Source organism: Herpailurus yagouaroundi, unplaced genomic scaffold (genome assembly GCF_014898765.1).
Source record: "Herpailurus yagouaroundi ecotype Mexico unplaced genomic scaffold, PumYag 77, whole genome shotgun sequence".
NCBI lineage: Eukaryota > Metazoa > Chordata > Mammalia > Carnivora > Felidae > Herpailurus > Herpailurus yagouaroundi.
This window is the reverse complement of record NW_024412388.1, coordinates 31103197-31114731: the sequence shown is the minus strand read 5'-3', so window position 1 is coordinate 31114731 and position 11535 is coordinate 31103197. Positions and strand designations below refer to the sequence as shown.

Below are 11535 nucleotides of genomic sequence, written 5' to 3'. Positions count from 1 at the left end.
AGGGCGCCTGGTTGGCTCAGTCAGAACATGTGACTCTTGACCTAGGGGTTGTGAGTTTTGAGCCCCATGTTGGGGGTGGAGTTTACTTCAAAAAAAGTATTAATCTCTATACAGCAAATACCACCAGTAAATACTAGGCAAGTTTGGTATTAATTTTATTCTATTTTCTGTATAACTTTAAGTACATAAAGGTTTATTTCCACAGGCCTCAGGAAATGGGTAGAAGTCACAGGACAATCTCTCTTCCCACCAAAAAAAGTTGCATATTTTGGTAAGCGTCCTAGAGAGAAAAACTGTAATTTACATTAGCAATGCTGTGCAAGATTCTTACACAAGACCGAAAACCAGGCTGCAGTGGAGATTTTAGTCCTTTGTTCAGGTGCCTGGACAGAAACCAAAAGCAGTTGGGCATGACAGGGCAAAGGAGGCAGTGAAGACGGAGGGCAGGCACCTAGCATGGAAGAAGGAAGGAATTCCAGATTCCTTGGAATGGTGTAGTTTCCTTGTTTGTTTTGTCTTGTTTTGTTTTTGTTTAAGTCGTCTCTGTAGGAAGGTGCTGGGCAGGGATCCCAGTGAAAGAAAGGGTCCAAGACTCCTTTAACTGGCCTGGGCGCAGGGCTCTGCCCAGCGGCCGATACAGGACAACCTACTCTCTCAGGTTCAGGCAGACCCAGGACGGAATGCAGAATAAAAGGAATGCCTACAGGAATCAATTTTGCTCGGAATGCTAGATGGCCAGGCTTCAGCCTTTGGTCCAGTGCGACCCCTGCCTCACCTGTCAACAGTGGAAAAAAGTTAGTTTGGTTAGAAGAACCAGCTAGAATCACACCAGCCTCTGCTACCTTCGTGGGCATTGTTAGAAAAAGATGAACTTGAGTGAACATTCTGATCTGTTACTTCCTGGGGACCGCTTTATTCTTCCCAAATGACTGTTTGTTGGTCAAATAACCCCCAAAGGCTGAAAGCTAAAACACAGCAGTCCTGGTGTGCAGTTCCTTAAGAACGGACTGGTGGTGTGGTTGAGCTGACAGGGAAAAGCCGCACCTTCCCGCAGAAGATCAACTGACCTGCTCTCCCACCCAAATCTCAGCCTGAGGTATATTTCAGTGAAGGCAGGTAGCTGTGCTTCTCAGAGCAGAGAAGCGGTTTAAGAGCAGAAAGGTAGAGGAAATCTAGAAAAGAACCGTCTTGATACAGATTTATCCCACGGTGTGAGGGGGAGGGCAAAGAACCCAGTGGCACTTCGCTTATCCAGCAATTTCTGTCACTGTGGTGACCAACTTCTGCCCGTTCCATAGGGTCTTGAACTGCTCAGGGACTGGGAATTCATTCTGGAAACAAACAAACAAACAAACAAACGGGTTTAAATCCCAAGTCCAAGCTCCAAAAGAAGCTGGGGTTAAATCTTACACTTTTCTCTCAATGCTTGCTTCCACTAAACTATTAGAGCAACAAGGTGGTCCTGAGAGTGAAACTGAACCGCCAGTAAACAGCCTGGCTCTGTAACCAGCAGCACTACATCTCCCACTACCTGCCACCCTGCCACCGCCGTCCCGGAGGAGCGGTGTAGGAATGAGAACAAAGGCTCCAAAGCCAGCCAGACAGAGGTTTAAGTTTGTTTCCTACTGTTCCTGAATCAGCAATCTTAGACAGTTACACCTGTGAGGCACAGTGAGCAGGTACAGGACTTCGCGGCGCCGGTCCAATAGGGGGCGATGACTCCGTCCCATTCCTTTTTGCTACCTGAGCATCTGCTCAACCTGGAGCTCTACTTCATGTGACTACCTCATACTTAAGGGTGCTCGAGGTGTGTATTGCTAGGTTGGACCCACTCAGTACCGAATGACCATGAACCAGCCTTCTCCAGCGCAAGTGATCTTCAGTCCCCCGTTCTGAGATCATACTACCAAAGAGATCAAGGAACTTACAAAGTCACCGCCTTCTGTAGGAATGAGGACATTCATCTCAGAAGATTTGGCACTGACTATCTCGCAATCCAGGGAATTCTTGCTCAGGTAAACATGGCAGCCGTCTGTTTTGTTGATGGAAATGGTTGGCACTTTACCCATTACCTGCAGAGAAAACCCAAAGTGCTGAGTTCCAGTAGCTGTGGAGAACAACAGGAAGTTTTAGGAAGAAGCTTTCACTGTTTCACGTGATTCAGCGACTACATGAAAGGCTCACAAGTGCACAGCAGACACCGGATACTAGAGGTGGGTTGGGATGGGTGCTGGAAAAGGCCTCGCTGTAAAAGCCAACTCCTCTCCTGCCACCAAAGCAGCTCAGCTTACAGACTCAGTAGAATCAGATTCCCACCACAGCAACATCTGTGGGTCAGCCATGTCTTTCAATTAATTCCTCAGGGGCCAAAGGAAGGAGCCAAGATATCAAGTTACCTGAACTTTGACATCTCTACTATTGATTATCTCCACAATGCCCACCACGTCATCGAACACCAGACCGAGTTTCTTACAGTTATCTAGGAGAAGAAAGGGAGGTCAACAGTAGAACTTTAAATTTAACAACCTTTAGGAACAGGGTAGAAATGGTTCCAGCTCTCTCAGGCTCTAGGACGGAGCCTAGGACTGACAAAAACTCACCTACTGTAATGGAGTTAATTTTGCCCTTGATTTGCAATGTTGTATTGACACACTTGTATATGTAAGCCACCTGTTTCAGCTCTGTGTCATCAATTACCAGGTTGGACACATTCTCCTGATTTTCCTGTTAAAGAGATACCGCTTTTAGGAATGTCATCACTAATACACACTACCCCCCAAAACAGGCTATCCCAAACGTCTGTTCTTGTAATCTAACCCAAGACCCTGCACTCATCTGGCTGTGCTCCATATACATTTTACGTATATGTATGTGTGTATATATATATATATATATATATATTTTTTTTTTTTTTTTTTTTTTTTTTTTTTAACATTTACTTTTGAGAGACAGAGAAAAACAGCAAGGGAGAGACAGAAAAAAAAAAAACAGGGAAGAGGCGGAGAGAGAAGGAGACACAGAATCTGAAGCAGGATCCCGGTTCTGAGCTGTCAGCACAGAGCCCAACGTGGGGTTCAACTCACAGACTGCGAGATCGTGACCTGAGGCAAAGTCGGACCTTAACAGCAAACCAGTCCTGGTATTTTTAACTCACCACTCTCCACTTCTTGCCCTCCAGTTCAAGTACAGGTGGCTCCTTCTTTGTGGTTGGTTTGGGGGACGGGCTGACTCCTGGTTTAGGTGCAGAGAATGGTTTGGGGCCACTTCGTACTGGACCACTCTGAGCCTTCAGGGCAGGGTTCTTGTGAGTCTTCATGTCATCAGATACATGTTTCAGGGCTGTAAGAACAACAGCTGCCTTGTGCCCATCCTTCGTACCACGGCTCTGGGCTGAGGCAGTAACCAACTTCTGTTCTCAGAATTAACTGCCTTAACAAAAACTTAACAAAAAGTCAAAAGCCAGGGCTCTGAGATGGTCTCTTAAACAAAGGTTTTGGAGAAGCACTTTTAGAATTTCCCTTCTACCCCAAGGTACGATTATACAGTGGCATTAAAAAATAAAATAAAATACAGACTATGTGCACATGGGAGGAAAGGATATATGAAGGCACAGAAAAAGATCTAGAAAGACACACACCAAATATATATTCACAAAATATGTACAGTCTTTAAAGCAAAAGAAGAAAAAATATGTGATAGTAAAGCAAATTTGGTAAAAGGAAAGAAACCTCACCCACAGCTAACCTACCGCACCTCCTACTCAGTGTTTGCATTTGAAATCTCCTTCCACCAGTTTTCCTATTGATAAACATTTTTTATTTGGTTATAACCATGTACACTGTTAACAAGTTTGGTTTAACGAGTTAACACTTAAAAAAACTTTCTCATGTTAACCTACAGTTTTTTTTTTAATGTTTGTTTATGTATTGGGGGGGAGGGGCAGACAGAAAGGGAGAGAGAATCCCAGGCAGGCTCTGCGCTTTCAGCACAGAGCCCAACATGGGACTCAGTCCCAAGAACCATGAGATCACGACCTGAGCCAAAATCAAGAGTTGGACACGTAACCAACTGAGTCACTCAGGCGCCCCTAACCTAGTTTCTAAAAAAAAAAAAAAAAAAAAAATTTTTTTTTTAAGGAGCAGATTCCACAATCACCTTCCCACTGTAGGCGGATAAATGTCTTCCTCTTAAATATGGCCCAATTTATTTAACAAATACTGACTGGCCCTTTCAGCTCCACCACTCCCTGTGGCTGTAGTATAAGTACTAGATTTTTTCTTAAACACTGCATGGTTCCCTGTAAAGAAAGGCATTAATTAATGGCTGCTTAGTATTCCATTAAGAGGGTATACCACAGTTAACCATTTCTCTTACTGTTGGATATTTAGGTTGTTATACCATTTTTAGCTACTGCAAATAATATACAGTAGTTGGTCTTTATTTTAGATATTTTTACGGGTAGATTCCTAGAAGAGGGCTGTATAATTTAGACTTCCACCTTCTATATATAAGGATGTCAACTTTCTCTATCCTGACATTGGTAATTATATTTATTTTTTTTTATGTTTATTTTTGAGAGAGAGAAAGTGTAAGAGCTGGGGAGGGGCAGGGAGAGAGGGAGACAGAGGATCCGAAGCAGGCTCCGCACTGTCAAACACAGAGCCCAATGTGGGGCTCAAACTCATGAACTGTGATATCATGACCTGAGTCAAAGTTGGATGCTTAACCAACCGAGCCACCCAGGCACCCCCCAATATTGGTAATTCTTATGCAAATTTCCATGACTAATATATGCCCCCCTCTCCACCCCCAGGATGACTTCCCAAAGAAAGCATGTGGTAACACAGAAAAGGCTCTAGGGTGAACTGCCAGCACCATGCCTTGGCACACTAGGGTACTCTATATATGCCACTTAATATTACGTCATCTGCTTATGGGGCAGAGGGCTTCCCCCAACTATAATCACCCACTTTCAATTTCCATTTAAGCCAGCTTTATGTCCCTTTGGGCAACCTGAAGGACAGTGACACCCAAATGAATTCTCCCATACACAAACCAGGGCTCTGTTTTTACAGACCATCAGGTCTCTAGTTGATCAGATCAGGCCCAAACAACTTACTGTACCAACTCTTCTTGCCAAAATATTCACTTACCATGTGTGATGCTCTCCCCCTGATTAATCTGCGCAAACAGTGCTGAGCGGGAAGCAGACTCATCTGAGCCAGAACTGGTGGGGACTGGTGGGGGAGGTGGGCCTGGTGGGGGAGGAGGAGGACCCGATCCAGCAGAAGGTCCAGATGGCAATCCACTCAGTTCTTTTGCCACAGGCCCCTGGAACAATAAGGGCAGGTAACACAGCCATGATCTCTTCCCTTCTGTACCATTCCCAGTAGGGTCCTACACATGTTCTGGGACACGGGGTACCCACTGTAGCCCTTGACGCTAGGATTCATGCTCCCTATCCACACCCAAAAGGGTTTTATTCCCTCTTACCCTTTCCCAAAGATCCAATTCAGCTCCATTTTTCAACTTTCACATCATTCCTTTGGCCTCTACCCGATTCCAGCTCTCACCCACAGTTTTGCAAATCAACTTCGTGTGTCACCAGTACCTCAGCCTCAACAAGTCCAAGGCTGATGTCATCATCTCCTCCCTGCTCCTCTACCTGTACAATCACCCCCTTGTTTCTATTTCAGTAAAAGACATTGCCATCCAAGCTTGACTCTTCAATCTTCTTGAGTCTAACACCCTCAAGCTCATCAAACCTATTACCTTTTATAGCTTCTGCAAATTCTTCTGTAACAGCTCCTAGCACCATCAAGCACCTCCACGGTCTGAGCAGGAGCCCTTACCCCTAACCTGTATACTGAGACTCTCTCAAGGACAAGTCTGATCGTTATTACTCTCTTGCTCAAAAGTCACAATCAACCTTCCTTTCCAGCCTTTTATCCTAAAAATCTGACTCTCTCCTTCAACTGAAGCCAGAGATGACCAATCTGTACATTTACTCTACATGTACTCTGTTTAAGCTATGCCGTTTGCCAGTATTCCCATTTCTCCCACTTCTCACTGTTCTCTATTTGCAATGTCCCAGATCAGAGAATACCTGTTGAAAGTACAATCTCTTCCAGTGAGACTCACACTCCCTCTTACTCTGTCGTCTATATCTTTATCACAGTATTTTACTTGTTGACTTGTATTTAGGGGTTTTCTGTCTCTATTTTTAAGCGTCTGGAGGGTTGCGATAATGTAACTCATTCTTCTGGCTCCCCTCCAGCCCAATCACTATCTCTGACCCATGTGACTGAAACTGAATAGAATTGGATATTCTTCTCTGACCCTCGCTTTCTTCACACTTTTCTTTTTTCTCCCCTTTTCTTTCTACTCTCCACTGTAAAGACTAGCATTCCTTCTTGGACCTTGGTAGCACCAAAGTCTAAGAAACTTGTGGACCCCTGTCCTGGAGGGATAGAGGGAGGGAAGAAAGGCTCACTAACCGTTTTGCTCCAGGCCAGTCCAGTGGTATGGAACTCCTTAATGTAAGCCTGTAGCTCTGTCCATATACTCAAGTAAGCTTTGACCCAGTCCACGTGCTTCTTATCACTAGGAGAATTAAAGAGAAACTCACCACAGACAGTCAGGGCACATTACCATAGTGATTCCAGAACCCCTCCTATCTGTGAGCTCATATCCTCCCACCTGTGGTGTGGTTTTGCTCAATGGCAGCTTTTCTATCACAACTGAGCTTTGCTTTTTTTTTAACCTATGCTATTACCCTAATTAGACTAAAGTCCATTAGGATAGGGACTCCAGATTATATCTCTTTCTATCTCTTATAGCAGTATTCTTCAAACTTTTTTAAGTATAACAAAACCATATTTTTCAAAGTATACCTTAGGGAGAACCTAATATACAAAACTAATAAAAGCAGGCATTCTGTGCATGAAGCTATATGATAGAAGGTCTCTTGCACATCACTGTGGAACTCTAGGACTTCAAAAAACTCACCTGCCTTATACCACAGTGCCTTATGTCAAAGTATGCCCCTCCCACCAAAAATTTAAAACTTCCCTGGAGGAAATAACCAGCATTAGATTATAGAAAGAGCACTGAATTATGGTTCTTCTTATATATTAGAAGACTTTATGCCTATTTATCGTAAGACCTAATTTGCTCAACTGTGAAGTGTGGAGTTTAAAGGCAGGTTAAGTCAAAACACTGCGATGCTTAACTCCAGGTTGCTGGAAGGAGGGATCAAGGAAGTGCCTGGTGTTCTGAGACCTATTTCACACACACGAAGCTATTCCTTCACAGTAGTTACTCAACAAATGTTGGTTGACTGATGACTGACAGAAGAAAGGAAGGGTTTGGGTAATTATGCAGCTGAGTGATAGCTGCCTGCAGTCACTCCAGCTCAAAACCAGCAATGGAGAAGTCAGTTAGGACTGGTGAACATACGTGGTTAGACATACAGAGACTCCCCTCCTCTTACATGATACACGTGCTTCACCAGACAGCTGCCTTCTCACTTTACCTGACTACGTGAATAGTCAGGGTGATTTCCGAGTAAATCTTACCGAACCTTTTGTCCCTAAGCCAGTTAGAAATTCTCAACAAAGGAACAAAATCTACCTTGTCTAAACAGGCAAATTAAAGGGCATTTGTCCATTTTATCTCCAGCAAAACTTCCTAAACCTGGAAGGGTAAGGATGAGAAGACTAAAAGGGGCTCTATAAACCCTTTGGAGAAAAAGCAGAAGTGAAAGGAGAAACACTTCCTGCTTGCAGATGCAGCCTCTATAAGCCAGTATCTATAAAACTTCTGAGAAAGCAGCCCTGGGATGGAGAGCCAACACAACAGCCTTAACCCCCAAATGCTACTCCGGCAAGTAATCAGCTGACGTGTCCTGTACCCCTTAAGAAAAGGCTGGACTTACACATCTTTGTATTCCTTGAGGACTCGGTTTGTATAAAACATGGCAGCATCATTCATTTCTTTCACATAGGGACCAGGCTTGGGAGCCTAGAGAAACAGCAGCGGTCAGTGACTCAGAGCCTCTCCAGCCATGTCCCCTTACCTCTTTCATTCCACCCCTTCCCTCCCAAGGAAGCTGCGCTGCTCACCACAGCCACCCAACCCAGGGCCTGGATACTTTCGCTGACAGCTGACAGGTGGTTGAACAACTTGCTGCCTCGGTTCTTCTCCCGGAAGGTTACCACTTCTTGGATCTGCTCGGAGATGGGTGCCAACAAATCCGAAAGTTTATTCTAGGAAGAGATGCAGGGGAAGATTCGGGTTAGTCTTTCCACAAAAGCTTTACGCGTTTGTCAACTCGGACCTTGCAGGCAAGAATTCATGGGCTGTATGATGAACACCCAAATAAACTTTGTACTCATCCTGCACAGATTCATATGGCTAAGACACTGCTCCTCACCTCACCCTCCTCAGGCTAGATCTGGTGGCTCTTCATGATCAGGACCCTTACTTCATCTATACCACAAAATTCTACCATTTCAGTCACTGGTCTCTTTTCTGCCCCACTAGTAGGAGATACTATCTCATTTCTGAGCCTTTACTCACGATGGTCTCTTCTTTTTCTTTTTATCCAAATATTCCTTATACTTCATGAGGAACAGCCCTTCAACTCCAGCCACACTGGCCTCCTATAGCATTTATTGTCAGCATAACCAATTTTGGCACCTTATCATGCACCAACACAAACTATTAGTGGATCCACGTGAGTATGTTTTTCAAAATTTCTCATTAACTTTTCAAATACCAGGGCTTTGTCTCAGCCTTCTTTTATAATCTTTACAACCCTCACACATTGCTAGCTATATAGCAGCTGCTGAGCAGAGATCTGATGAACCAAATGCAAATAGAGGGCTTGGCATTTGAGCTGGCAGCTTAGCAAAATGGATGAATCTTGTGTTTCCATGTTTTACCCTTTCTCCAAAGCTCAGTTTCCTGAACACTGCAATTCTCAGATCACAGCATGAAAACAGTCTAACACAGGAGTCCGCAAACTTTCTCTACACAGCCACACAGTGACTATTTCAGTCTTTGCAGGACATATGGTCTCTGCTACAGTTTCTCAACTCTGCCATTATAGTGCATAAAGCAGCAACAGACAATACTTGAAAGAATGGGCATGGCTGTGTTCCAAAAATCTTTCACTTACAAACTAGATGGCAGGCTAGATTTGGCCTGCAGGCTGTAGTTTATCAATCCCTAGTCTAGAACAAGGGAAATATAATTGTGTCTCAGCTGCCTGATTTGTTGTGGAAAGTGCGGGTTTGGAGAAAAGGTTTCGAAAAAATGCCTTAACCATTCAAGACAGATTAAGAATTAAAGTCTAATATATTTAACATTATCTTAAACTATTTTTATATTATTTAGGCATGCTGAGGGTCCAGGGGTTTTAAACACAAGAGTCGCAGGAAGACCTGCTTCGTTACCTCTCTGCCACGGAAAGCCAAATGCCTAAAGAAGAAATAGGGACACCTGGGTGGCTCGGTCAGTTAGGCATCTGACTCTTGGTTTCGGCTCAGGTCATGATCTCATGGTTCGTGAGACTGAGCCCCATGTCAGGCTCTGCACTGACAGTGTGGAGCCTGCTTGGGATTCTCTCTCTCTCTCTGCACCCATGCCCCCTGGAGCGCGTGCACGCTCACTCACTCTGTCTCTTTCTCTCAAAAATAAATAAACACTTAAAAAACAAAGAAACAGAACAAAACTAAAATCTTTGGTTGTGAGAAAAATCTATTTCCTCTAATTGATTCTCACACCTTGGTAGCATAAAATTTTGAGGTAAGAGTACACTTCAAGGGAGATCTCCACCACGGAAAGATGAGGGAAGAAGCAGTACTTGAGGAGTTTTAGGGTCTCCACAGCAGCATTACTAAAGCCCAGTCACAGTGAAGCAAGAGAACTACTCTGACCCAAGGGCTTACGGGACAATATGATGAATTTGGCCTCAGCCAAGAGGTTAAAAAAGGCTGTCTATTGAGAGAAGCAGCAAAGTCCAGGAGTAACTACAGTCCCAAGTAAAAAGGATGGGGGGGGAAAAAAACCAGTAGAGTCCAATAAATACTGAATGGCACATTCCCATATGGCACTTTAAGTCTGACTACTTCTGGGACTTGGTGTGAACGCACACGAGGCTAAGGGTCCATTTTAGCATGTCGCCGTACTTGGCAGAAACCTCTCAACCCATCCTGAGCATCAAGCCACAAGGAAACCAAGTAGCAGTGAACTTACGCCTGCTGGCTGCTGACACTGAGAGGCTGTAACCAAGAGAGCTCGCTCCAACTTCAGGCCCGTGTGAACCATCTCCGCCTGCCGGAAAGGAGAAGAATCAGTTATTTTCGCCACATTACAACTGGAGAGGGTCCTGATAAGAAGAACCCGAAACCTCCACTTCCATGTAGTCTGGTAGCAACCCGGGAACTTCCTGTTGCTTTCCTCAGGTACTCCACTTCCAGGGAGTGGCAGAAGGATTAGAGGTACCACCGTTCCCGTGGCAACTAATCAGGGATACATATCCGGGAAACGAAGGCAATTAGGGTCAGCTTTAGATGAAATCAAGTTAGCAACTGTACACGCAGTGCGATATGAAGGGCAATGAAAAATCCCTCTTGTCTCACATCACCAAAAAGGCTCTTTTCTCAAAAACTAGAGGTGGAAGTCAAGGCAAAGGCCAAATTGATGCCCAAATTCCCAAGGTATTTACTCCTTTAGGTTATAGCTATTTCTCAAAGGTTGGGTCATGACCCATTCACAGATTTAAAAAAAAAAAAAAAAAGAGTGCCATGCAAGTAGGTAAGACTGCTTTGTGAAGCTTCTGACTCCGTCACAAATACATTTTTTCTTCCTGACCGTCATGGTCAAAGGAGTTTAAGAAACATAAGTCTACAGGCACTATCTAAATAGAAAATTTCAAATAAGGTAACCTGTTTTTTCTAGATTTGCATTTTTAGAATGTGTACGTGATACATGTTTTTAAATCTTTATATGTGACAAACTGCATAAAGTAAAAAATGCAAGCCCCCACTCTTGTATCCAAGTCCCAGTCCCACTCACTAGAGCTAACACCACTGCCAACAGATGGCACAGGAGAGGCTCAAAATAGACCTTCCAAAGATCAAGCAACCAGTCTTGCTGAAGGGTCAGGAAGATCCTAAACATGGTTATTGCTTACAGAGGACCATTCAGGACTAGGAAAAAGATTCTGGGTCCCAAAGAAAGATACAGAATATATATGTGAGTGTGGGGGTGGTGACGATGTAGGTGGCAGCATATGAAGGGAGGTGGGTGGAGAGGCACCTGTCACTGCCTACTTCACATTCCTGCTGTGAGCTAAGTGTGAAAATAACTCACATTAGCATAACTAATAACTATCGAGCATAGTTTTATAAACGCTAAGTCATGACTATGACTCCTTTGCATAAGCCACCCTAGGCTTGGTTATATAACATGTTGGGATCAGAATGGTAGAATGTTCTCACTATAGAGATGAACCAAGCCATAGTTTAT

At 44.1% G+C, this 11535-nt stretch overlaps 1 protein-coding gene across 5 annotated transcripts in view; it reads right to left on the bottom strand.

Moving 5' to 3' along the window:
* Positions 1-131: 131 nt before the first annotated feature.
* The window catches only part of CAP1 (cyclase associated actin cytoskeleton regulatory protein 1), a 28181-nt gene continuing 16777 nt past the window's right edge, over positions 132-11535 (bottom strand). For all 5 annotated transcript variants that reach the window (XM_040469771.1, XM_040469768.1, XM_040469772.1 and 2 more), the window contains 10 exons: positions 10261-10338; positions 8124-8267; positions 7937-8022; positions 6498-6603; positions 5154-5331; positions 3155-3339; positions 2601-2724; positions 2397-2479; positions 1929-2072; positions 132-1331 (listed from right to left, as the gene is read on the bottom strand). In XM_040469771.1, coding sequence (XP_040325705.1) covers positions 1248-1331; positions 1929-2072; positions 2397-2479; positions 2601-2724; positions 3155-3339; positions 5154-5331; positions 6498-6603; positions 7937-8022; positions 8124-8267; positions 10261-10338 — 1212 coding nt within the window. In that variant the 3' untranslated portion in view covers positions 132-1247. The remainder of the gene's footprint in view (positions 1332-1928; positions 2073-2396; positions 2480-2600; positions 2725-3154; positions 3340-5153; positions 5332-6497; positions 6604-7936; positions 8023-8123; positions 8268-10260; positions 10339-11535) is intronic.